The sequence below is a fragment of the Scyliorhinus canicula genome, chromosome 20 (genome assembly GCF_902713615.1).
Source record: "Scyliorhinus canicula chromosome 20, sScyCan1.1, whole genome shotgun sequence".
NCBI classification, from domain to species: domain Eukaryota; kingdom Metazoa; phylum Chordata; class Chondrichthyes; order Carcharhiniformes; family Scyliorhinidae; genus Scyliorhinus; species Scyliorhinus canicula.
The window spans coordinates 60,973,525-61,001,153 of NC_052165.1; the positions used below are offsets into that span (position 1 = coordinate 60,973,525).

Below are 27,629 nucleotides of genomic sequence, written 5' to 3' on the forward strand. Positions count from 1 at the left end.
GATGGTACTTGTAATGCCTTTTGTATTGAGTTGGGGTCTGCGGACGAACTACTTGAGTTAAAATTTGCATTTCCACTGATGGGGGATGGAGGTGTGAATGTTAGATGTTTGATCTTTTTGATTTTCTTTGCGTGTCTCTTTGGGCAATTGGGTTGGGATTGTTTACGTTTGCATATGTGTGACCGAGCCCCGGGGGGGGGGGGGGGGGGAGATGTCTGGCGCCATGAGTGGGGGCCACCAAGCTAGCAGGGCGGGCTAGCTCACGGAAGCGCAGTGGGGGGTGAGCAGATGGTATGCTTGTTGGAGGGGGCTGTGTGTATTGTGCTGTTACTGGGGGGTGGGGGCGGTGGGAGAAATGTTCTGCTGACAGGGGAGGGACTTTTGCTGTGGGACAATAGGGAGGTCGGGGATGGAGGCTGTCTGGGAGAGGGCCCGCAGATGTGTGGGGCACAGGCTGGAGTCTGGCACAAGAAAGGTATGGCTGATCGGCAGAGGGCGGGGGGAACAAGTACCCCCAACCAGGTTTATCACATGGAATGTGAGAGGGCATGCGTGTGTTCGCGCATTTGAGGGGACTGAAGGCGAGCGTGGCAATGTTGCAGGAGACGCACCTTAGAGTAACTGGCCAGGTCAGACTAAGGAAGGGATGGGTCAGACAGGTTTTCCACTCAGGGCTGGACTCTAAGACTAGAGGGGCCGCGATCCTGATTAATAAGCAAGTGTCATTCGAAGCGGGAAGAATAGTTGCGGATGCGGGGGGATGGTACATCATGGTCAGTGGAAAGCAGGAGTGGCTGGCGGTGGTACTCGTGAATGTGTACGCGCCAAATTGGGATGATGTGGAGTTCATAAGGAGGATGTTGGGGAGGAGGGGGGGGGAGGGGGGGGGGGGGGGAGGGGGAGATAGGCAGACACTTCATACAGTCATTAACCCAGGGCTAGACCGATCTAGCTCAAGGATAGGCAGATTGCCTGCAATGGCAAAGCAGCTAAAGGGGTTTATGGAGCAGATGGGGAGGGTGGACCCATGGAGATTTGGGCGGCCAAGAGTGAAGGAGTTTTCCTTCTACTCGTGTACTGCCGGATTGACTTTTTTAATCCTGAGCATGGCTCTACTGACGGGGATAGTGGACATGCACTGGAGGCTGGACATGGGACTTTTTGCGGATGAGGTGTGTGGGTGGCTGACGAAATGTATCCAGAACTATCTGGAAGTCAACGACACGGGAGAAGATTAGGCTGCGGAGGGCTGGGAGGCGCTGAAGGCGGTGGTTAGAGGGAAGCTGATAGCGTTACGTGCGCACAGGGAGAAGGCAGACAGAGCAGAGACAGACCGACTGATAAAGGAAATAGTACAGGTCGACAGGAGGTATGTGGAGAACGCAGAGGCAGGGGTTCTCAGGGAATGGCGGAGGCTACAGGCGGAGTTTGGCTTGTTAACTGCAGGGAAGGCGGTAGAGCAGCTGAGGAAGGAGGGGGGCGAACTATGAATATGGGTGGGAAGGCCAATAGAATGCTTGCGCAGCAGCTTAGAAAGCGGGAGGCGGCCAGGGAGATTGGGAAAGTAAGGAACAGAGATGGGAACCTGGTCGGAGATTCAGCTGGGGCCAATAAGGCGTTTGAGGAATTCAACAGCAGTCTGTGCGAGTCAGAACCCCCAGCTGGGCCAGAAGGGCTGAGGCAATTTTTAGGGGGGCTGAAGTTCCCGAAGGTTGATGAAGACTTGGTAGAAGGGCTGGGGGCCCCGATTGGGTTGGAAGAGATAGCAGATTGGCTGAAGGCCATGCAGTTGGGTAAAGCCCCGGGGCCGGATGGGTACCCAGTGAAGTTTTACAAAACGTTCTCTGGGATACTGGGGACACTGCTGATGAGGACATTCAATGAAGCAAGGGAGAGGGGGGGAGGGGTTGCCCCCGACGATGTCACAGGCCACTATCTCATTGATCCTGAAGCGAGATAAGGACCCGGAGCTATGCGCCAAATTGTTGGCTAAGATCTTGTCCTCAAGGATTGAGGACTGCGTCCCAGATGTGATTGGGAAGGACCAGACGGGATTTGTTAAGGGGAGGCAGTTGGTGGCTAACCCAAGGAGGCTGTTGAATGTTATCATGGTGGCCCCAGAGGGCAAGGACGAAGAGGCAGTGGTCGCAATGGACGCAGAGAAGGCATTTAACTAGGTGGAATGGGATTATCTGTGGGAGGTGTTGGGGCGGTTTGGATTTGAGTGGGGCGTCATTGACTGGGTCAGGCTGCTGTATCAGGCGCCCGTGGCGAGTGTTCGGATGAACAGGTTGACATCGGGCTATTTTAGGCTGCACCGGGGAACGAGGCAGTGGTGTCTTCTCTCCCTGCTGTCGTTCACACTGGCCATAGAACCGCTGGCAATTGCGTTGAGAGCCTCAAAGGGTTGGAAGGGACTGGTCCGGGGGGGGCGGGGGCACAGTCTCGCTATAAGCAGGCGATTTGCTCTTATACGTGTCGGACCCATTGGAAAGGATGGAAGAAATTGTGGGGATTCCGGGGGATTGTGGCCGGTTTTCGGGGTATAAATTGAACATGGGGAAAAGCGAGATGTTTGTGACCCAGGCAAGGGGGCGGGAGAGGTGATTGGGGGAGCTGCCGTTTAGAGTAGTAGGGGGAAGCTGCCGGTTCCCAGGCATCCAGATGGCGCGGGAATGGGGACGGCCACACAAGCTTAATCTGGTCCAACTAGTAGACCAAATGAAGGAGGATTTTCAGAGGTGGGATATGCTCCCGTTGTCACTGGCTGGGAGGGTACAGTCAGTGAAAATGTCAGTTCTCCCGAGATTCCTGTTTGTGTTTCAGGGTCTCCCCATCTTCATTCCTCGGTCCTTTTTTAAACTGGGTCAACAAGGTGATCTCGGGCTTTGTATGGGCGGGTAAAACCCCACTAGTTAAAAAGGGGATGTTGGAGTGCAGCGGGAGGGGGGGGGGATGGCACTCCCGGACTTTAGTAATTATTACTGGGCGGCAAATATAGCCATGATTAGGAAGTGGATGGCGTTAGGGGGGGTCGGTGTGGGAGCGAGTAGACGCGGAATCTTGTCAGGGCACTAGCCTGGGGGCATTGGTAACGGCGCCTCTGCCATTCCTGTCGGCATGCTACTCCAGCAGCCCCATGGTGGTCGCAGCCCTGAGTCTGGGGTCAATGGAGGAGGCATGTGAGAGCAGAGGGAGCATGGGTCTGGTCCCCAATTTGCAATAATCATCGGTTTGCCCCGGGGAGGTTAGATGGAGAGTTCCAGAGATGGTAGAGAGCAAGGATCGGGAAGATGAGCGATATGTTTATAGAGGGGAGCTTTCACAGCTTGAGGGAGCTGGAGTTGAAATTTGAGCTGACGGGAGGGAATTAATTTAGGTACCTGCAGGCGCGAGACTTCCTACGAAGGCAGGTCTCAACCTTCCCGCTCCTACCACAAAGGGGGATACAGGACAGGGTAGTTTCCAGCATGTGGGTGGGAGAAGGGAGGGTTTCGGACATTGATAAGGAGCTTATGGGGTCAGAGGAAACGCGGACGGAGGAGCTGAAACACAAATGGGAAGAGGAGTTAGGTGGAGAGTTGAAGGATGGTCTCTGGACGGACATGTTGAGTAGAGTCAATGCGTCCACAACATGTGCCAGGCTCAGCCTGATACAGTTTAAGGTCGTTCACTGGGCTCACATGACAGTGGCCCGGATGAGCAGGTTCTTTGGGGTGGACGACAGGTGCGCAAGGTGTGCCGGAGGACCAGCGAACCATGTCCATATGTTCTGGGCATGCCCGAAACTTAGGGGATTCTGGCAGGGGTTTATGGACGTCATGTCCAAAGTATTGAAAACAAGGGTGGCACCGAGTCCAGAGGTGGCAATTTTCAGAGTGTCGGAAGACCTGGGAATCCAGGAGGAGAAAGAGGCAGACGTTCTGGCCTTTGCTTTCCTGGTAGCCCGAAGATGGATATTATTAGCTTGGAGGGACTCAAACCCCCTGAAATCGGAGACCTGGCTATCTGACATGACTAGCTCTCTTTGTCTGGAGAAAATCAAGTTCGCCCTGAGGGGGTCAATGTTAGGGTTCGCCCGGAGGTGGCAGCCGTTCATCGACTTCTTAAGGGAGAATTAACCGTCAGCAGAAGGGTGGGGGTAGTTTAGTGTAGAATAGGAGGCTAGAAAAGATGGGACCTGTGGGAGAGGAAGACGACTTTTGCACTATGTTCATATTTGTATGTACATTGTTTCTTCTGTTACCGTTATAAAACCATAAATACCTCAATAAAATGTTGATTAAAAAAAACTGCAGAAGGAGCAGTTGAGGTCTAAGTGGGAAGGACCCTATCAGGTGCTGCTCACAATCCACGTGGCTGTGAAGGTCCAAGTAAAGAATTCCTGGATCCATGCCTCACATGTGGCTAGCACTGTTGCTTCACAGCTCCAGGGTCCCAGGTTCGATTCCCGGTTTGGGTCACTGTCTGTGCGGAGTCTGCACGTTCTCCCCAAGTCTGCATGGGATTCCTCCGGGTGCTCTGGTTTCCCTCCTACAGTCCAAAGATGTGCAGATTAGGTGGATTGGCCATGCTAAATTGCCCTTAGGTTAGGTGGGGTTATGGGGATGCACGGGCTTAAGTGGGGTGCGCTTTCCAAGAGCCGGTGCAGACTCGATGGGCCAAATGACCTCCTATTGCAATGTAAATTCTGTGTGAAAAGAACTCATTATGATTGAAGTTGATTTCTACAAAATGCTTGCCACCATTCTGATTTTTGGTTGTCGTTTCGGTTTAACAGAACATGGCCAACCCACAAAGACTTGCAAGGAGTTAAATTATATTATTTTTATTTATATGTCCAAGATTTCAAAGTCTACAATTGTTGGGTATACATTGCTACTCCCACCCACTCAAGGGAAGATATTCCTATATTGTCTATTCCAGGGGTGGGCAAAATTTTTGTGCAAGGGCCACATTCAAAAATTCACAATTTTAAAGGGCCGCATAGTATATTAAGTAAAATAATTAATATTTAAAATAGCCGAAATAAAAGGTTTTTAAAGAAAAAAAAGCAATAAATTTTTATTAATTAATATTTTAAAGTAGAAACATCGCATGAAACACATGTTATGCCGAGCAATGATCACCCTACTCAAGTCAATGTATCCACCCTATACCAGTAACCCAACAGCACCCCCCCCCCCCCATTAACCTTAATGTAAAAAAAATTTTTTTTTTTTTTAATGACTTGATCTTGGTGGGCCGCATAAAGACCTTTGGAGGGCCGCATGCGGCCCGTGGGCCGTAGTTTGCCCACCCCGGTCTATTCCTTTTAATATTTCTGAAATAGCAGAATGGTACATTTTCCAAAGCACTGCCTATTCTTCCCAAGCTCGTGAGGGAGCCGCCACATGTAGGGGAACCAAATCCTGGGTCTTCCTGAGAGGGAGGGCTCAGCTGTGGAGGTCTGCGGGTTACCCGCTGACTACCTTTTCAGGGTGGTACCAGCCCTCAATTACTACAGGGACCAGAACCGTCCCGATATAAACCTCCCAATCACTTTCATTCAGAAGGGGTCCGTATGTTTGACAAGTCATGGCCCCAAGGGACTGGAGATGGGATATAGTAACTGCAACCACTATTTTAATGTAAGTAGGGCTTACAAATGTACTCCAGTGTCAGTAGAGGCCACTCTTGGTTCTTCCCCACTGACAGGCCTATATAATTCTACCGGCGGTGAGAATATCTCAGACCTCTGGTACCCAGAAGATGTTGCTCGCTTGACTTCCTACGATGGCACTTATTTTGTGCCCAGACAGCTATCGCTGGCTTCCACATTTTTGGTCAGAATCAGGTTATCGGGGGTATGTGATACCCGCTATTCCCCTTCTCTATTATATGTGGTAGGGGGAAGAAATAAACGTGCCATTACTGCACGTGGCAAGTTTTTCGCTTTTTAAATTCCTTTTTATTGTGATGCCAAGGTAGCCGAAGAGTTTAATAAAGTAGCAGTTGTCATAAGAAAGGTAGCTAATAATAATAATAGCTTGTCACAAGTAGGCTTCAACGGAGTTACTATAAAAAGCCCCGAGTCGCAACATTCCGGCACCTATTCGGGGAGGCCGGTACAGGAATTGAACTCACGCTGCTGGCCTTCTTCTGCTTTACAAGCCAGTTGTTTAATGCACTGTGCTAAAACAGACACTTCCACAACTGAGCCCTCTCTCTCAGGAAGACCCAGGATTTGGTTCCCCTACATGTGGCGGCTCCCTCTCGAGCTTGAGAAGAACAGGCAGTTCTTCAGAATGTACCATTCTGCTATTTCAGAAATATTAAAAGGAATAGACAATATAGGAATGCCAAAATGCTAGCTATAGGTACTGTGGCCATGCAAAATCGAATGGCTCTTGATTACATTCACTCCATGAGAGGTGGGATTTGTGCCCTGATTGGGTCAGAATGTTGTTCTTGCATTCCAGGTAGCTCCAAAGAGATCACTGATTTGGCAAAACACATCCAGAAGGAGGTTCAAAGACTCAAGCAACCTGATTCCAGCATCCTTTGGAAATCGGCTACTGTGTGGCTAGGGTCCTCGAGAGCCTCAGTGGTGCAAGGCTTGGTCATGTTCTTTGCAGTTATTTTTGATATCTATGTTTTGTTCCTGATGATCAAATGTATCTGCAAGAGAATAGCAAAAAGCCCCAAAATTGTGCCTCAGTATTAGCTTAGGCAAGTATATCCACGGGATATGAGCAGTTCTTACTATTATCCCAAAGTGCTGGAACTCTTTAAAGGCTCTCCCATTCCAAGTTACTATTAAGCTATTTTGCTGGGAGGGATAGCTGGTTTTCAAACATTCGTGCGAGATTGGCTTCAGCAGTCACAGGATGTGGAATTTTACACTCGTTGAAGAGACCAGAGAGGTCCTTCTCAATCTTGCTTTTTGACTTGGAACAGTTTTTCATTGAAGAGCCTCGTCAGCTTCTCTTCGATAACCAGGTTTCTCAGGCTTGGTGCCTTTTTGTCTACATTCATAGTTGATATTCAGCTTCCTCCTTTCGGGATTGTGCACCACCAGGTGAGGGAGATGAGTTTCTTTCTTGCAAATGCCTTTTGAAGGCTGTTCCTAAACAAAGGGACCATCAAAAGGCACCTATGAATGTTTTCCCCTTAGCCTTTAATTGTTTTATTTTCTTTAATTTTCCTTTTCGCTTTACTTCAACTATGATTCATTCTATTAGGTTTAGGAGAATCAAAGGAGGTAATGATAAAGTAATTTTATTCATATAGGGGCTAGTTTAATACGTTTAACCAATAAGTAAAATATTAATATCACTCTTGATATTTTTCTCTTCTTATTAGAAGAGAAAAATAAGAGTCCCCACATTCACCTTGTCCAGGGTCTTTATGTGGGAGATGGCTGTCGGTGAATACGTCACAAGTGCCAAAGCGTTTGAATGGGAAGTAATCCCATGATCCTTTATTTGTGCAGGAAGTAATGTGAAATTTGTAACTGAGGGGCATATTCTTATCTCAATAAATCATTTAGAGTGAAATTTATCTCAGTTTGAAATTCCTTTATCCAGTTAATTGTTTGAATTATGTTGATTTAAGTTGGTTTGTTACAGTCACAATTTTAAATTCTATTGGCGTTGTGGGGATTCTTTTTTAATAAAAGTGATCATGAGTTGGAGCAGAAATCTGGATAAACTACAGTCCGAGCATAACAGAGTTCGTAGCAAATATTAGAGAAGTTGAGTTTTGAAGGATTTTGGATGTTGTGGTGGTGGTGAATAAAACAATTACCGAGGTGAGCATTGTTGCCAGGGGCATAAACACTTTGCTTAGTGGATAGGTTAGAGGATGTGCTATTTAGCTCGGGATTGAAAAGGATAGAGGACTCTGAGAAAGCTCAATGTAGAATGCAGTGAACGCTGGACAAAAAAAAAGATATTTTAAATGAAGATCTCATTGAAGAAAATGGGAGCAATCAACTTGTTCCTCAAGCAATATAATGAAAATCTGAATGTTGAGTAACATCAGCGTCACTGTGTAACATGCATCAAGAGAAAATACTTTAGAAATTTCAGTTTTGTGTTTTCATCCGAACATTTACCAGCTGAGTACATTTTCAGTTCATTTAGCACCATGCTAAATTTTAGATGTACTTTGACACAAACATATAATTTATTTGCTGATTAAATAATTAACCATCTAGCAAATTGTGAATAAAGCAACTTGCTTGATAAGAATTTTATTGAAACAAAAATAATTAACAAATAAAAAAGCAAATGAAAAGCAGAACTTGACATTCAGAATTTCATTATGATTGGATGTGGACGGGTTCAACAGTTAGCATGTCGCAACAGAGCATGAGGACCGGGTGAATAGTTAGAGGGCAGTGCTGATACATAGTTTAGCCAATTGTTTATTGTCCAAGAGCAGGCATTGTCAAACCCGGGGGCGCAAGCCGCGGGCGGGTGTCAGAAGAGTCACTAAGCCGTCCGCCGCGGCAAAACTCCCGATCGCGCAAATCTACGCGTAAAAGCCGCAGCAGCCGGCTGTTAATAACGCCGGTTGCAAGCGGCCTTCAAACTGGCCACGAACATGTAAAAAAAAAGCGGCCGCACTGCGCATGCGTGCCAGATCATCTGCAGAAACTTTGGACAGGTGGAGACTCCATACTTTCTGACACCGGAAGGCTTCACCTTCATCCAACAGGTTCCATTGGTGGAGCGTGTACGAGGGCCAAAGGGACCCAAAACCCTTTGGCCCTCGTACACGCTCCACGAATGGAACCTGTTGGATGAAGGTGAAGCCTTCCAGTTTTCCTCCATTTTTGTCAGCAGCAAGCAAGGCAAGAGAGAATGGTGGGTCGCCGGGTGTGGTCCAAGGTTGGCCGGTTGGCAAAAATGGGTCCCTGGAAAAAAAGTTTGAAGAATACTGTCCTGGACCATATGCAGAAGAATGTAGCTGGAACGTTCCCACCCACTCATTGCAAAATCACTTCCTTTTTTGTTCATGGAACAAACCAATTTTCTAGTAAAGTTCTCTTACAAAAACTTACTGAGAAACACAATCTCTGTTCTATTTCATCTCCCATACTGAAAATGCTTATTCTATCATAATAGCAGCAGCACCTATTTCATTTGTCATTTTTCTCCATGAACTGATATTTTTAAGAACACCCATTCCCTTGAACATCAAATAAATTCCTCAAACACAACGGAGGAGAAATGGTAAAACACATGCATCTACATTCACAAGGATTAGAAGTAGGAGTCGAGTCCAATAGCAAGTGAATATAAATATAACGTTTATAAGGAACAGCCCTCAAGTTACAAGGAGTAGATAATAAAGCGTTTCAGCCATTATGAACTGATTCCAATATAGTTGACTTCTTCAGGCGAGTAGTTGATTCTTTGATTCAGATATTGTGGTTTAGTAGAGATACGCCAGTTCTTAAGACCAAAAGACATAGGAGCAGAAATAGGCCACTCAGCCCATCTAGTCTGCTCCGCCATTCAATCATGGCTGATATTTTTCTCATCCCCTTTTCCCCATAACCCCTGATCCTCCTTATTAATCAAGAACCTATCTATCTCTGTCTTAAAGACACTCAGTGATTTGGCCTCCACAGCCTTCTTCCAGCACCCTCTGGCTGAAGAAATTCCTCTTCATCTGTTTTAATTTCCAGCTGAAATCCTTTTTGCTGGATGATTGACTTACACCATCTTTAGGATATGTGTATTTTAAAACATAAAACTCAGGGGTTTTTTTATAGCCCAATATTTCTATGTATAATTATATATTTTGCTTTTTTTATCATCATAACAGTTAGCCAAAGGTATTAATGGATACGAGACAAAGGTGGATGTATGGAGTTAGATCACAGATCACCATCATCACGCTGGAGCAGGCTCAGAGGGCTAAATAGCATACTCCTTCCTGTTCCTCTGTCCAACAAAAATCAAAGGTGACCTTTGGCACTACCAATAGAAGCCATGATGTGGAGATGCCGGCGTTGGACTGGGGTGAGCACAGTAAGAAGTCTTACAACACCAGGTTAAAGTCCAACAGGTTTGTTTCAAACACGAGCTTTCGGAGCACGGCTCCTTCTTCACCTGAAGAAGGAGCCGTGCTCCGAAAGCTCGTGTTTGAAACAAACCTGTTGGACTTTAACCTGGTGTTGTAAGACTTCTTACTATCAATAGAGGCATAGAGCACAAAAGCAGTTATGCAAAACATTCACATTACACTACTTATGCCTGTTATATTCAATTCTGGACACCGTACATTAGGAGGGGTGTCAAAGCCCTTGGAGAAAATGCAGCAGGGATTTGCCAGGAAGGATGAGAACCTCTTTCTGCTGTGCAGAGATGGAAGGTTAAGAGGAGATTTGATACATTGTTCAAAATCATGAATTGTTTTAATAGAATAAATAAGCAAAGACCGTTTCCAGTGGTAAAAAAGGCATTAAACAAAGGGCACAGAAAGATTAGCAAATGGTTCACAGGAAGATGGTGGTATAGTAGTAACGTCGATGGACGAGTAATTCGGTAACATGGGTTCCAATCCCACCACAGCAACTGGTGGAATTTGAATTCAGTTCATAAATCTGGAATATAACGCTGGTCTCAGTTTCATGATCACCATTACAAGCATACACCATTACTAGCATGGGTGGCACGGTAACACAGTGGTTAGCACTGTGGCTTCACAGCACCAAGGACCCAGGTTCGAATCCGGCTTAGATCATTGTCTGTGTTAAGTCTGCACGTTCTCCATGAGTACGTGCATTTCCTCCAGGTGCTCCGGTTTCCTCCCACAAATCACGAAAGACGTGCTGTTAGGTCATTTGGATATTCTGAATTCTCCGTGTACTGGAACAAGAACTGGAATGTGGCGACTAGGGGCTTTTCACAGTGACTTCACTGCAGTGTTAACGCAAGCCTACTTGTGACAATAAAGATTATACAGTAGTCCCCCATTATACCGCGCTCCGCAATACCGCGGTTCGCGATATACGGCGGGGGGGCTTATGGACCCCAACTGTCAGCTTCCCTCTCTGGATCAAAGTGAGCCGGCCGCTGAAATTGACATTGCCGGCTGATTGGAGGGAGAGAGCAGCCGGCAGTGTCAATTTCAGCAGCCGGCTCACTTTGATCCGGAGAGGGAACTGCTCTCACACTGAAACAATCAGCCGGCCGCTGAAATTGACACTGCCGGCTGCTCTCTCCCTCCAATCCAACTTTTAAGTTGTTAAAAATGCAGCAGTGCTTGTTTTAATTAGATCCACGATGGGGGTTTTAAATTTATTTTAAAATCTATGCTAGCACTTCCCATTGTGAGTCTACGGGGGTTTGACCTCTCCCCCCGCCCCCCGTAGACTCACAATGGGAAGCGCTAGCATAGATTTTTAAATAAATTTAAAACCCCCATCGTGGATATCCGCGGCTCGGATGTAACGCGGGTGGCTGTCTTGGACCCCAACACCCGCGTTATAAAGGGGCACTACTGTATTACTATTTTTGTACTACTACACATTTACGGCCGAACAGTTGTTCCAATTCGGTGACATCCATCACAAGCTTATATTTAAATGAATACATTTCATAATTTAGTTAAATTGAAAAAATAAATGCTGTGAAGTGCTCCAGCAATCACTATGTGGATATCAAACTGGAGTAATCATGCAGTAAAAGGTCGCTCACAGCTCCCGTGCATATGTTGTACCTCTTCTGCTTGGACAGCGCGAACCGGTAGCACCGTATTTCGTAGTTGAACCCAGTACCTGATTCCCTGTCGGGAGGGAAGCCGCGTACCCCCCATCGGACACAAGCAGCACCGGCCGGCAACTCCAAGCCGGTGTGTCCCGAGGGTCTTGGCAGCTTGACCATAATCACGCCAAGGATGAATTAACCCAACCTTCCACCCCGCTCCCTGCTCTGGCTCCACTCATCTACCCTTTTAAACAAGATGGTGCGATGATGAAGAACACCCTTCCCCTCAATCACTAGAGTTATAAGACACCAGAGGCATAATTACAAATAGGAGTAAATCAGCCAGCATTTGATGTCCATTCCCAATTGCCCTAGAAAATGTGGTGGTGAGCTGCCTTCGTGAACATTTGCAGTCTATGTAGTGTAGGTACACCTACTGTGCTATCAGGGAGGAAGTTCCAGGATTTTGATCCAGCAACAGTGATGGTGAGTGACTTGGGAGGAGAACCTCCAGGTGGCGATGTCCCATGTATCTGCTGCACTTGTCCTTCCAGATGGTAGTGGTCATGGGTTTGGAAGCTGCTGCCTTGGTGAGTTCCTGCGGTGCGACTTGTAGATGGTACATACTGCTGCGACTGTGAGTAACTGGTGAAAGGAGTGGGTTTTTGTGGACAGGGTGCTAATCAAGCACACTGATTTGTTCTGGATGATGTTGAGCTTCTGGAGAGTTGTTGGCGCTGCACTCATCCAGGCAACTGGGGAATATTCCACCACACCCCTGATTTGTGCCTTGTAGGTGGTGGACAGGCTTTGTGGAGTCAGGTGGCGAGTCACTTGCCACAGGATTCCTAGCCTCTGACCTGCTCTTGTAGCCACAGTATTTGTATGGCTAATCCAGTTTAGTTTGTGGTCAATGGTAACCCCCTGGATATTGATAGTGGGAGATTCAGTGATGGTAATGCCATCGAATGTCAAGGGGCGATTGTTTAATTTTCTCCTATTGGAGATGGGCATTACCTGGTACTTGTGTGGCATCAATGTAACTGAACTGAAGCCACTAAGGTTTGTTTTGTTATGCTCTTGACGTAGCATATGCTGCTTCCTTGATGTGCACTCTGACAAAGGAAGGTTCAGACTTGGAGATAGCTTTAACACATTTATTAAACTGTTAACGATTCTCCCACTTGGATTCAACTTTCCTGTTAATCCTGCTACAGCTACTCAGACTGACGAACCAGTCTGCTACAATCCAGGTGGTGGGTTGATGTGTTTCAAATCAACCCTGTGTACTCACTGAGTGTCTCCACTGGGAAGATCATGTGTGCTGTGACTTTTATATAGGTTGGTGTAATGCCCCCCTGTGGTAGTGTCACCTCTGTGTGTACCGTGAATGCCCATTGGTCGTGTCTTATCTTACTGGCCTATTGGTTGACTGTCAGTGTGTCATGTCTCTGGTGCTCTCTCTAGTGTCTAGCTATTCTACATGTATTTACTTTAACTCCTTGTGTATTTACAGTGATGCATCTCACCACAAGGTCGCCATAGTCACGCCTCATCTAGGCAGATTATACACATCATGAAAACAAATAAAATCCTTCTTTTGCGAAAAGATCCCAGATCTTGTCTCAAAAGGCAGGTAAACATCAAGTCATATTTTCCAACAGTCAAAACGTGAAATGTCAGATTTTGCCAAAAAAAAAGATAGATCCTAAATAATCGCACTTGACCATTAAAAAAAATGAAAGCTAATTCACCTAAAATGTTAAATCCGTTTCACTCCACACATGCTGCCTGACCAGCTGAGTTTTCCAGCACTTTTGTTTTCCAATTTAGATTTACCAACGTGACACATGTAAAACTTCTAAATAAGACCTTCAAATGTTATCAGTTACACCAGCTCGAATTGTGAAGAGAGGCTGCTCTTCAAGGTTAACAAATTGCCACCACATAATTATTCTCTTCGAAAATAAATGTTAAAAGGCAAAGAAAAAGATATTAAAATGCAAAGGATAAATACGCGAGTTTGAATAAACTAACATTAAAGCAGCACCGCCCTCAATTTAAAAAGAAAATCCATGGAGACAGCAGCTCTTTAAATATTTTCAAGCGGGTCGAGGGGATTAATATGGCTGGAGAAAGTAGTTTGAAGATAAAATTGTACAGAAGCACAGATCCAAAAACAAAATCACAAATGCAAGAACTGAAGATATTTTAAGTTTGCTTGCGGAGAGCGTATTGCTGTCCCACTCTCGGGTCTGACCGTGTGGCTATGAGAAGCTCTGTCCCCCATTGCCCCTCTCACCTTCTTTGGCCTTTTTCTTTCTGACCAATGTCCCTCCCAGCTTTCCCAGAAAGGACTCGTCCTTCTTCATCCTGCCGGCGGTCTGGCTGTTCTGGGACCTGAGCGGCGTGGTGGCCATGATACAGCTCCGCTCCTCAGTTACTCCGACAGCCAAATAGCTCCGCTCTCCCACTCCAGTGCTCCAGGGAACCGCAAGCGACAGGATGCGGTCAACCGCCGTCGGCCCCCCCCCACACGGAGCCCGGCCACATTCCCAAAACAGCGCCCCCTCCCCGCGCCCGCGGCCACTTGCGACCCAAAGTGCCTTGTTGCTACAGTACTATTAAATACCAGGTTCTACCACTCTCAACTCCCCCCAATCTCCACTCAACCCCTTTACATAGAATTTACAGTGCAGAAGGAGGCCATTCGGCCCATCGAGTCTGCACCGGCTCCTGGAAAGAGCACCCTACCCAAGGTTAACACCTCCACCCAATCCCCATAACCCAGTAACCCCACCCAACACTAAGGGCAATTTTGGACACTAAGGACAATTTATCATGGCCAATCCACCTAGCCTGCACATCTTTGGACTGTGGGAGGAAACCGGAGCACCCGGAGGAAACCCACGCACACACGGGGAGGATGTGCAGACTCCGCACAGATGGTGACCCAAGCCGGAATCGAACCTGGGACCCTGGAGCTGTGAAGCGATTGTGACAACAGCTTTGACAGAGTAATTGGACTCGAAACGTTAACTCTTTTTTCTCCCTACAGATGCTGCCAGACCTGCTGAGATTTTCCAGCATTTTCTCTTTCGTTCCACTCAACACCCCCTTCTCCTTTCGTCTCTCAACCCCCCTTCTCCTTTCTTCTCTCAACCCCCCCTCATTCTCTCAACCCCCCCCGATTCTCCCAACCCCCCCGTTCTCTCAACCACTCCCCCGTTCTCTCAACCCCCCCGTTCTCTCTACCCCCCCGTTCTCTCTACCCCCCCGTTCTCTCTACCCCCCCCGTTCTCTCAACCTTCCCCCCCGTTCTCGCAACCACGCCTCCGTTCTCTCATCCCCCCCCGTTCTCTCATCCCCCCCCGTTCTCTCATCCCCCCCCGTTCTCTCATCCCCCCCCGTTCTCTCATCCCCCCCCGTTCTCTCATCCCCCCCCGTTCTCTCATCCCCCCCCGTTCTCTCATTCCCCCCCGTTCTCTCATTCCCCCCCGTTCTCTCATTCCCCCCCGTTCTCTCATTCCCCCCCGTTCTCTCATTCCCCCCGTTCTCTCATTCCCCCCCGTTCTCCTCATTCCCCCCCGTTCTCTCATTCCCCCCGTTCTCTCATTCCCCCCCGTTCTCTCATTCCCCCCCGTTCTCTCATTCCCCCCCGTTCTCTCATTCCCCCCCGTTCCCTCATTCCCCCCCGTTCTCTCATTCCCCCCCGTTCTCTCATTCCCCCCCGTTCTCTCATTCCCCCCCGTTCTCTCATTCCCCCCCGTTCTCTCATTCCCCCCCGTTCTCTCATTCCCCCCCGTTCTCTCATTCCCCCCCGTTCTCTCATTCCCCCCCGTTCTCTCATTCCCCCCCGTTCTCTCATTCCCCCCCGTTCTCTCATTCCCCCCCGTTCTCATCATTCCCCCCCGTTCTCTCATTCCCCCCGTTCTCTCAATTCCCCCCGTTCTCTCATTCCCCCCCCGTTCTCTCATTCCCCCCGTTCTCTCATTCCCCCCCCGTTCTCTCATTCCCACCCTCGACGTTCTCTCATGTCTCCCCCCCGTTCTCTCATTCCCCCCCGTTCTCTCATTCCCCCCCGTTCTCTCATCCCCCCCCGTTCTCTCATCCCCCCCCGTTCTCTCAACCTTCCCCCCCCGTTCTCTCAACCTTCCCCCCCCCGTTCTCTCAACCTTCCCCCCCCCGTTCTCTCAACCTTCCCCCCCGTTCTCTCAACCTTCCCCCCCGTTCTCTCAACCTTCCCCCCCGTTCTCTCAACCTTCCCCCCCGTTCTCTCAACCTTCCCCCCCCCCGTTCTCTCAACCCCCCCCCCGTTCTCTCAACCCCCCCCCGTTCTCTCAACCCCCCTCGTTCTCTCAACCCACTCTCGTTCTCTCAACCCCCCCTCGTTCTCTCAACCCCCCCCCCTCGTTCTCTCAACCCCCTTCTTCTTTCTTCTCTCAATCCCCCTTTGTTCTTCTCTCAACCCCCTTCTGCACTCAACCCCGCTCCTCCTCAAATGTTTTTTTTTCCCTCCAGTCCTCTGAATAGAACAACATTCGAAATCGGGGCAGTCAACCCTTCAGCATTCTGCTCAAGTCTTCAGCAATTAAAGATTTCTTACAATAACAATAATAATCTTTCTTGTGACAAGTAGGCTTACATTAACACTGCAATGAAGTTTCTGTGAAAAGGCCCTAGTCGCCACATTCCGGCACCTGTTCAGGTACACAGAGGGAGAATTCAGCATGTCCAATTCACCTAGCAGCATGGCTTTTGGGACTTGTGGGAGGAAACTGGAGCACCCAGAGGAAACCCACACAGACACGGGGAGAACGTGCAGACTCCGCACAGACAGTGACCCAAGCCGGGAATCTTAACCTTTTTCATGCAGTTACAATTGTATTTTTCAAGTTAGACAGGCATCATGGTCGCAAGAAACTTCAGAGTCATGAACACATCCCAGTCCATCACACAAACTTGCCTCCCATCCATTGACTCCATCTACACCTCTCGCTGGCTGGAGAAAGCGGGTAGCATAATCAAACACCCCTCTCACATGCTCATCCAACTTGTTCCATCGGGTAGGAGATACAAAAGTCTGAGAACGCGCATTAACAGAACTCAAAAACAGCTTCTTCCCCGCTGTTACCAGACTCCTAAACAATCCTTTTATGGACTGACCTCATTAACACTACATCCCTGTATGCTTCACCCGATGCCGGAGTTATGTAGTTACATTGTGTACCCTATGTTGCCCTATTATATATTTTCTTTTCTTTCCATGTACTTAATGATCTGTTGAGCTGCTAGCGGAAAAATACTTTTCACTGTACCTTGGTACACGTGACAATAAACAAAATCCAATCCAATATGCCACCTTCACCTGTATCAGCCCAACCTCGCACACTAGGTGGAGGCGTTGATATCAGCCTATTTACCATAACAAAAAATTATTTGAGTTAGAAGATAGGAAGACATTGAAAAAGGAACAAGAGTCTGGACAAAATGTTCGTTTTTATATATTGAATTCTGCCAGCAATGGAAAGAGGCAAACTACCCTTGCGCTGTAATTTTAGTGACCAGGCTCGCAAAGTTTGTTTTACGAAGAGTCGCAGGAAAGTGCGTTATGTTCACGACTAAGTAGTGAGACGAATGTGAGAAACTTCGGGCGCGATTCTCCCATATGGGGAGAAATCGTAAGGCTGGCGTCAAATCCGGGCGGGTTTGACGCCAGCCCCCCCTTCCCGACCGGGAACCGATTCTGGTCCCCGGTCGGGGCTAGCATCCCGACGCCGTAAACTCCGGCATCGCGGGCTTAACGAATTTCGTTAAGCCTGCTTGCCAGAGTTAGCGCCGGCTGACTCCAACCCGCGCATGCGCGGATGACGTCATCGCGCATTTGCGCGAAACCCGCGCATGCGCGGGCCGGGATGCCCCTCAGCCGCCCCGCGAATGGATACTGCGGGGCGGCGGAAGGACAAAGAGTGTGCGGGCATCGGGCCCGCTGCCCGCGATCGGTGCCCACCGATCGCGGGCCCATGGCACCCTTGGCACGGCCGTGGTACTGCCGTGCCAATCGGTGCCATGTTTTAAAAATCGACAGTTTACGGCCGTTTTTACGAACGGCCAGACCAGGTGTGTTTGCCGTTCGTAAAAACAGCCGTAAAGGGCTGGGAACTCGGCCCATCCATCAGCTGAGAATTCGTATCGGGAGTCGGGCGTGGGGGGGGGGGGGGGGGGGGGGGGGGGGAGAATAGCGGGAGGGCGTCGATACAGCGTGGCCGTAAAATTTTACGAGCCACGCTATTCTCCGCACCGTCGGGAGTGCGGAGAATCGCGCCCTTCATATTTTAAAGCTTGCATTTTTGCTGTGATTACAAAGTGAGAGAATCATTGATTTTTGCAGAAGCAAAGAAACTTTTGTAACAAGACACAAGAATGTGGTGTGCTTTTGGATTGCAGGCAGCGTAGTTCATTGGAGGGGCCAGGTTTGTCAGTTGCTTCTGGAACATCAAGCTGGACAGGATGGGTTCAGTTTAGCTCGAACAAAATAGCTGTCTTCCAAAGATGGTCTCAAGTTAAGCAAGCAAAACCTGGTGGTTAACCTCATTCATGGTATTTAAAATAAACGGGTTTGCTTAATTGGAATGTAGAGGAAGGTTTCAGGACACAAGTTAAGATATTATAATTGTTACCTGTAGAGCTATTTCTTTGTTGCTAATGTGCTTCATTCTGTGTTTAAATTAAAGTTTGTTTTACCATAAAAGCTGTCCCTTGGCCAGTGTTATCACTACAGTAAACATTTCCTCTCAATTTTCCAAAGTAAAAAGTTGGTTTCTGGTCCAGGATCATAATAAAGATTGGGGTTCTAGTCCAGGTTCTAGTCTAGTGGTGAAAACCAGCACCAGATATACAAAACAGCAAAGCTCTAGGGAAAATTTGCTTGCCAATGGAGTTTATATTGTTGATATTGAATTTGTAGCCAAAGAATGAGCCAACAGCATGAGGCGCGATAAATTGGACAATGCGTGGGAGGGGGTACGTGTTGAGCTGAGTGTACCGATTGATGGTCTGGCTGTAGTCCACGACCATTCTGTGTTTCTCCCTAGTTTTAACGACTACTACTTGGGCTCTCCAGGGGCTGTTGCTGGCCTCGATGATGCCCTCCCGAAGCAGCCGCTGGACCCGGACTTGATGAAGGTCCTGTCCTGTACCGTCTGCTCCTGGTGGCGACGGGTTTGCAATCCGGGGTTAGATTGGTGAAACGGGAAGGCGGATCGACCTTTAAGGTCGCGAGGCCGCACAGAGTGAGGGGTGGTAGGGGCTCGCCGAATTTGAGGGTTAGGCTCTGGAAATTGCACTGGATATCCAGGCCAAGGAGCAGGGCAGTGCAGAGGTTAGGGAGGATGTAGAGGCGGAAGCCGCTGAAGTCTGCGCCCAGGACCATGAGTGTGACCGTACAGTACCCCTGGATCGCGACGGAATGGGATCCGGACGCCAGGGAAATTCTTTGATTGGCGGGGTGTACCGCAAGGGAGTAGCGCCTTACCGTATCCAGGTGCATGAAGCTTTCAGTGCTCCCGGAGTCCAGCAAGCAGGAGGTCACGTGGCCGTTGATTTTCACACTGGTCGATGCAGTGGCCAGGTTGTGCGGACGAGACCGGTCGATCGTTACTGAGGCGAGTCGTGGTCGGTCGTCGCTGACGTCGGATGATGGGGAGCCTGGGGGGCCCAGGCCCTGGAATGCTGCCGGTGTCCATGACCCGTGGGGGAGACAAGATGGCGGCGCCTGAAGATCCTGCGGGGGACAAAATGGCGGCGCCCATGGGCCGCACATTGCGGGGGTTGGACAAGATGGCGGCGCCCATGGGCCGCACGTGGACTGGGGTGGGGGGGGGGAGAGAGAGAAGTTGATGGCACCCACTGGCCGCGCGTGGCCCTGGGAGGTGAAGATGGCGGCGTCCCCTGGCTGCGTGTGGCCCCAGGAGGTGAAGATGGCGGCGCCCACTGGCCACGCGTGGTCCGGGCAGGTTAAGATGGCGGCGCCCACTAGCAGCACGTGGTCCGGGAAGATGCAGATGGCGGCACCCATTGTGTGCAGACTAGATGGGTGGGGACGATAGCGGCGACTGCGCGGGCCTGGCACACCTCGGCAAAGTGCCCCCTTTTGCCGCAAGCCTTGTAAAGGGCAGCGCGGGCCAGGCAGCGTTGGCGAGGGTGCTTCTGCTGGCCGCAGAAGTAACATCGGCGACCCCCAGGATGCGCGGGCTGGCGTGTGGTGCAGGCGTACGAGCTGGGTAAGGCCCCCGCTGGGGCGGGCGTCTGTGGGGTCCACAAGGGGTAGAAGGGGTTGGCTGCGCGGCTGGCAGGGTAGGCCTGAATGTTACGCGAGGCCACCGTCATGGAGAGTGCTAGCTTCTTTGTCTCAGCTAGGTCGAGCGTGGCCCCTTCTAACAGTCTCTGGCGTATGAGGACTGACCCAAACCCCGTTACGAACGCATCGCGCATAAGAAGATTGGAATGTTCGGTGGCCGTAATGGCCTGACAGTCACAGTCCCAGACGAGTGGGATTATGGCCCGCCAGAAGTCTTCTATGGACTGACCAGGGAGTTGAGAGCGAGTGGCGAGTATGTGGCTGGTGAAGAGCGTGTTCATTTTCTCTGCGTAGTTTTCTTTTGAGGACTGCCATGGAGTCGGCGTAATTCGGGGCGTCCTGGGTCAGCAGAAACACGTTGGAGTTCAACCTTGAGTACAGGATCTGTATCTTCTGAGCCTCCGGAACAGGGGTGGTCGCTGAGTTGATGTAGGCCTCGAAGCAAGCTAGCCAGTGATTGAAGTCCTTTTTGGCGTCGCTTGATTACGGATCCAGCTGCAGGCGATGTGGTTTGATTCTGAGGTCCAGCTTTTAGAAAATCGTACAGCAATAAATTGAGGCACGATAATTGGACAAAGACGATAGTTGAATCCAACTGAGGCTTTATTCCTACAAGATGTGTGGCCTCCCACAGCAGCTGGCAAAATGGCTGCTAGCTGGAGGACACACATATTTATACAGCAGGCAGGGACTACCGGCGGACCTGTAGTACAGGTCCTACCATACATCACCTAATACAGGTGCAACAGTGGTTTACCACACAGCACAATATTCATAATGCCATCAACACAGGTAACATGGTTAGTAATATATTAGCGTCAGCATATAAGGAAGAGATACGGTGCTCCATACTAGCTCGGTGGATACCCTTTAACAATGCAGACGACTTTAAGGTTACAGACAGGGGTTCTATCACCAGGGCAAAAAGAAGTGGGGATCAAGGGTGCAGAAGCACTTTGAGTGTAGAAAGTTAGTGTGCACTTTTGCAGGGGAGGTATAAAGAAGGTGAGTCCATGAAATAAATTTTAGACCAAACACAAATTTACCTAAAATTGTAAACAGATATTACCTCTCCAAAAAGCTCTCTCCGCATCCAGGGAGACAACTTCAGGGGTCGATTGAAGCAGTTGGGAAAGTATGTCAAGATGATGACATACATTTAAGGATAATTGGTGTCCCTTCGCAAAGCCAGTTTGATCATCTGATGCTGTATCAGGAGGACAAGGCTTCAAACAGCACCTTATGTAACAGCTTTACATCTGTGTTTAAAAGAGATAGGCCGATATGAGCCACATTTCTCAGGGTCCCTGTCTTTTTTAAGTATAAGCAAAATTAAAGCTTGGGTCAGAGTCAAAGAATCATGAGACATTAAACATATCTAATAACAAGGGTGCAAGTTGAGTGGAGAACCTTTTTATAAAAGTCAATAGGAAAGCTGTCAGGGCCAAGGGCCCTGCCACTTTGCATGAACTTAATGCAATTTGTTATCTTATTTTGACGCAAAGTGTCATCCAGGTATTTGCTCCTGTCGCATCTACAGATGGGATACCCTAATTAAAGTCAGTCATTGCTATGCTATCCGACAGGAGTTCAGATTTATAGAGGTTACAGTAAAAAGAAGCAAAGGTCGAATTAATATCGGAGGAGGCCAGTAGTAAGATTATGGGAGGAGCCGTAGATTTGGCAGATAACCGAGAAACAGACTGGTGCCCGAGTTGGCAGGCTAGGTGGCCAGCTTTGTCCCCGTATTCATAGAAAGTCCCCCTTGACCAATACTCAGCTTTGCTTGTAGAAAGTAAGTCAAATTGTCAAATTTAGGGGATAAATCAATTAAAAAGCTTATTCCTTTCTTGTACAGTTAAACAAGTGGTGTTGAGGGAGGGCCAAACGGCTCTTCCAATTTTTCAACTCCAGAGCTAAACTTTGACAGGATTTGTTGAGTTCAGTGACCAGAATTTAGTTCAGAGTTTCAGTTGTTAAAAGCATGGGAGAGCCAGTCACTATTTTAACTGTAGCTGTCTGGGTAGGCGCGCCTTTATCAATCGCTTTTTTTGTGTTTTAAATTCTTGGGCATATTGAAATTGGCTTGTTACCTGAGTGCTTGAGTTTTTGCAGCAAGAAATAACAATATAATCAGTGTATTGAGAAGAAATCTGTAAAAAATAATCGTCAGGAGAAACATCACATGAGTTTCCTCTGCATCGTTCAACCAGAAGGGAAATCATGACGGGAAAAATGTAAACATCCCACGGACAAAAATGTAATACTCAGAAGAGTTTGTACTGGGTGGAAAAGTGAAGCGAACATTGGTCAATAGTTGTTTTTTTTCAGAGAAATGATGGCAGCTGACTTAAAGGAGAAGTGAGACAGAACCCAAGCAGTTCAGTGGGAACAGGGACAAGGGAGCAGGAGTTAGGTCTCATGGACAGGTTGAACTTAGAGAGGGCAAAAAAAGAAGATAGAGAAACTGGGGAAAGATGCAAGTTCAGGGTTGGGCAGAGGGAGAACATTAGAGGAAGAGGAGTAAACATGGGGAAAGGAGGGAAGTGGCAGAGACTTCTGAATAGATGGTCTCATTTTAGTGGCAAAGAAGTTCATGAACTCCTTGAACTTATTGTTGGAGGTGAGGGTGCAAACCAGCAACTTCAGAAATGTTTTGGTGAGCCGAATCTCAGTTGAGATTTAAAAAAAAAAAATTAGTGTACCCAATTATTTTTTCCAATTAAGGGGCAATTTAACGTGGCCAATCCACCTAACCTGCACATCTTTGGGTTGTGGGGGGGCGAAACCCATGCAGACACAGGGAGACTGTGCAAACTCCTCACAGACAGTGACCCAGGGCCGGGATTCGAACCCAGGTCCTCAGCGCCGTAGGCAGCAATGCTAACCACTGTGCCACCGTGCTGCCGTTCAGTTGAGATTTTGACAGTATGGTTGTAAGTGAATTCAGAGAGATATTTTTCCAGGGCTCGATACTGAAATAGGGTTTGGAGGGGGATTTGGATGCAGAATGACACAAGGAAGTCATCAGAGATTATCTTAATTATGACTGGCAGGGTAAGGGTAATGAGGTCACATGCAATGATCAAGTCAAGGGTGTGGCTCCGAATATGGATAGGGTAGTTTGCATGGAGCGAGAGATAGAGGAGGAGTGCTGAGAGCTCGGAGATAACATGATGTATTGAGGTGGCCATTAAAATCACAACAGCTAACAAGTTGCTTGTTGCATTGGCTGAGGGAGGAGAGCAATTAAGATATCTTGGTGAGAAATTTGCTGTTGTACTTAAGTGAGAATGTGGATCTTAAATGAGAAGTGAGAACAAGATGTATGACTAAAAAAAGGATTATATCCTAGAGGAGTCAGAGACAGAACAAGGTATAATTTTGGTGAAAAGAGCCACAGCAAGGGTCTGGACCAGAAAATTGGTGACAGGTGTAGCCAGGTGAAGGAGATGGTGTCATCAATCAGCCAGGTTTCCAGCAAGACCATGACGGTGATGATATAATTATCCACAATAAACCCCTGGATGAAAAGCACCCTGTTCACAAGTGAACGGAAAATCTGGAGAGTTTTGCAAAGGAAGCAGTGATAGCTGAACCAGTGGCAGAGTTCAGAGTCAGCATTGGGAGGACTAAAACAGACAGATTAAGTTAAGATACAGCCAGTGGGCTGCACAGTGGTGCAGGGGTTAGCACTGCTGCCTCACAGCACTGAGGACCTGGCTTTGATCCTGGCCCCGGGTCACTGTCAGTGTGAAGTTTGCACATTCTCTCCGTGTCAGCGTGGGTCTCACCCCCACAACACAAAGATGTGCAGGGTAGGTGGATTGGGCATGTTAAATTGGCCCTGAATTGAAAAAAAAGAATTGGGTACTTTCAGTTAAAAAAAATGTTTTTAAATGCAGCAGTGATCTCATTGAATGGCAGAACAGGATCCATGAACTACTCCTGTTCGTATATTTATTTCAAATTCCGATTGTTCACGTAAAGCTTTTATTGGTTAAATAAAAACACATCAAACCCGTATCAAATTACGAACAACTTTATTATAATCTTGATAAAGTACTGGTTTTGGCTTTCAATAATGAAACACAAGTAGGTTGCTCCTTTTCAAGAAGGCATTATAGAAACCTTATTCCCGCTCCAAACTGCACACCATCACATATCCTGCACAGGGTAAATAAAAAATCATTACAATGGAAACTTTTACCCTGTGATATTCAAAATGAAAGAATATAGAAAACAAAAGGTCCTATCCAACTTTTTAAATTTTCTTTCTCTTTGGCTGAGACTGAAAATCAAGTTGTTTATTGCCAGTATTTTCTGATTCTAATTTCAGATGTCCAGGACTCGTTTCATCTTTTCATTTCTCTATCTAGAATCTATATTACTAGAATCAATACAGCAGACTGAAGGGGCACTCATACCTCGGACAACTTACATTATACCACTGTTGAATTCAGAGCTCAGTGAAATTTCTTCTAATGTGAAATTAGCAACACTAACCTCACTATTTTACACAAGGTTGACTGGCTGCACTGCAACGCAATATCAAAGCAGTAGTTTAATTTGTTTAATGTGAAGTTTAATGTGAAATTAGCAACACTAACCTCACTATTTTACACAAGGTTGACTGGCTGCACTGCAACGCAATATCAAAGCAGTAGTTTAATTTTTTTCCTCGTTGTGTAAATGTGTCAGAATATATAGAATTATTTTTTAAAAGCAATTTAAACATGTTTTCTGTTTTTCACAGATTTCTAGAGTACCAGCAGCAAAATTAATTCTGACGGAGATGACTTAAAAACCCTATTACTCATATTCAAATATGTTCTAAAACACTAATGCATTGATAATTGGTTAGATATATACATTGAGTGCTATGCAAACAGAACCCAAGGAAGGTAAAAGGAGAGTTATAATTATCCCAGAAACTCTTAACACCGTATCTAGTAAATATATTCCTGTCAAAAGTATTTAGTTCAAAATAAATGTTCTAACTGTTCAGCTATCGGTACATTTATGTCTTAATACTCTATATATGTGTTTTTCAGGTATAAAAATCAGCTAATGAAATTTTGCTCACAGCTCAATCCACATAAATAATAGTATATTTAAATAATCCATTATTAATTATAAGTAGTGTCATGATATGCAGGCACACACACACACAATGAAATAACTTCAAGGTCTGAAATAACAGCCAGTGTTAGACCAGTGTACCTAACACGACAAGTAGATTTTAAAAAGAGGACGGAATGAGTCAGGAGGTACTTGCCTATCCCCACTCTGCACACCCATGGGAATACAATAGTTGAGTTCCAGCCTGGCAATGTTTCCCAGTCTCAGGACAATCCCTGCCCCATAGGACCATCGAATGCATTCTGCCAGCTTCTGTAGATGGGCATTGGGTCCATCACCTGCAAAATTGATCCAAAGTGTTCATGTACGTGTGAAACAAAGAACAGCATTTACGATCAAACTGCTTTCCTAAAATAACACTTTGCAACATTCAAAGTGATTTTTCAATAACTTGGTACTGTTAAATATAATTCAGATGTAGGCCCATCCTAATGGAAATATTATGCCCTTGAAAGCCACTGAAGTCACAGATAGAACTTTTGTGTTGTGGGCGAGTGGGGAAACAATAAACCCTGAATGCAAAATACTGCATTCAGGCCTAAACCCAAAATACAAACTAAAAGCATGGCTAATGGCTATTTTTTGAACCAGAAGGGATAGGGGCCAACATTCCAGTACAATTAATTTTGTTAACTGTTACTTATATTGTCATGTTTGAGAGATTCATTCTGCCAGGCACAAAAAGACAAAACATGTGTTTGATATCTCTCACATGCATGGAACAGGATGAACCAACCATACGATAATTTAGAAAATCCATGTTATAGAAATATCTTAAAAATCTGTAAAGCAGCAGCCACACATGGGACCAAATCTATCTGCCATACCATAGTTGAGGTTACAAAGGTTGCCAGCATTCAAAAAGAAGTGAGTTCTGAAAAGGTCTCCAAATCCTCCTTGGCCTGGACGGAAAGGCAGAGGTGTGTAAAAGTGCAGCCCTCCAGCCCAGTATGCTTCACCACCAAGGTAGTCACCTTGCACAGTGGAAAAAGAGAGAATCAAACATCACACTATTTATCGGCATTATAGACACTTAAACTTAAACAAAACAGCGGAGCTTCTGAATTTTAAAAGCGGTCTGATAGTTACATAAAATCGGAATATACATCCCTTTGCTAAAGTACAAGCAGAATCACCAAGAATTATTATTTTTTTGTTCCTCCGACACAACAAAACATTTTATTCTCTCTCTCAATCTCACAAGCTCTGTATGACTTGTGATCTAGAAGACATGCAGTTAACAGCAGCCTAGATATAATCATTCAGCATTTTTAACATATTGTGTCGCTGCTAGAATTCTATCACAAATTTAAAATTGCCAACAGTGTTTTAAATTCTCTAAATGGACTTAAACTGCTGGTCTTTATTCTGAATTCTAATAAGAGCAGTCACCATACTGCCCTCTTGTTTTCTCAAGGATTACTTTATTAGGAAAAGTAAAGAGAATCTATGAAACTTTACAACTGGTTATTTTTCTTCATAGTTTATCCTTTCTCTGTCTGTGCGGTGTCTGAGGGTTCTCCCTGTGTCTGTTTGGGTTTCCTCCGGGTGCTCAGGTTTCCTCCCACAGGTGGCAGATTTGAGATGAATGAGTATAACAATACTACTTTTGCAGGCTGTCACATGTGATAGATTCTAAAAAAACAATGTTTTTGTTTTAAATATTCTAAATTTGTGTAGCGTAAAGGGTTATTTCATAACTTAAAATTTAATGGGTGATTTTCAAAAGATCTTTGATAAGATGCCATGTGACAAAAGGTTAGGGAATATCGATTCTGGGGACAAATAACTTTATTAAATAGTAAACTGGCTGAAAGGAATGAGAAAGCAGAGTTATTCAGGTTGGAGTAAGGTAAAAGCAGTTTCCACAATGCTGGGACCGCTGTTACTCAAAATTTACATTAATGTTTGGACTTTGAAATAATAATGGGCCAGATCTTCTGTAGAATGGTAATCACAGTTGGACTGCCACTCTGCTCCTTAGATTGGAGCTGCACACTTCTCACCTGCATTTCCAAACCGGGTCTCCTCATAAACGCACAGCAGACCTGGCTCTGGATTCCTTCCAGTACAGAGCAACATCACTGGGGGAAGTGAAGCCACACATCCTTTTTACAGCACTAGCTGCTGTAAACCAGTAGGTTCAATGGTTCTTTGGTTCTTGTTTAGATTTTACTGAGAAGCCATGGAGAAACTAATTGTAAAAGGTGAGTAGTAACGATGAGTTTGGGGGCGGGGGGCAGGATCATGTTGTCAGTCGGGGTGGGGGTCGGTATGTCAGGAATGGGGTGGGCACTGTGCAGCATGAGGAGTAGGGTGAGCACTGAGCACTGTCTGGGGCTGGAGGGAAATGGAGTGAGGGTGTGAACACTGCTGTGGGCTCTGGACTGCTTTGACACTCCAGCTGATTTACTTTCGAGTTT

The 27,629-nt window shown here is 46.9% G+C and overlaps 2 protein-coding genes and 1 long non-coding RNA gene across 4 annotated transcripts in view; 1 reads left to right on the forward strand and 2 right to left on the reverse strand.

Moving 5' to 3' along the window:
* The window catches only part of parvb (parvin, beta), an 86,053-nt gene extending 71,821 nt beyond the window's left edge, over positions 1-14,232 (reverse strand). For both annotated transcript variants that reach the window (XM_038781230.1, XM_038781228.1), the window contains exon 1: positions 14,008-14,232. In XM_038781230.1, coding sequence (XP_038637158.1) covers positions 14,008-14,125 — 118 coding nt within the window. In that variant the 5' untranslated portion in view covers positions 14,126-14,232. The remainder of the gene's footprint in view (positions 1-14,007) is intronic.
* The window catches only part of LOC119955215, a 116,743-nt gene that overhangs the window by 84,499 nt on the left and 4,615 nt on the right, over positions 1-27,629 (forward strand). The window lies entirely within an intron of this gene.
* LOC119955213 (sorting and assembly machinery component 50 homolog) overlaps positions 24,091-27,629 on the reverse strand; it is a 33,518-nt gene continuing 29,979 nt past the window's right edge. The window contains exons 13-15 of the mRNA XM_038781227.1: positions 26,034-26,180; positions 25,343-25,484; positions 24,091-24,231 (exon numbers count right to left, since the gene is read on the reverse strand). Coding sequence (XP_038637155.1) covers positions 24,186-24,231; positions 25,343-25,484; positions 26,034-26,180 — 335 coding nt within the window. The 3' untranslated portion in view covers positions 24,091-24,185. The remainder of the gene's footprint in view (positions 24,232-25,342; positions 25,485-26,033; positions 26,181-27,629) is intronic.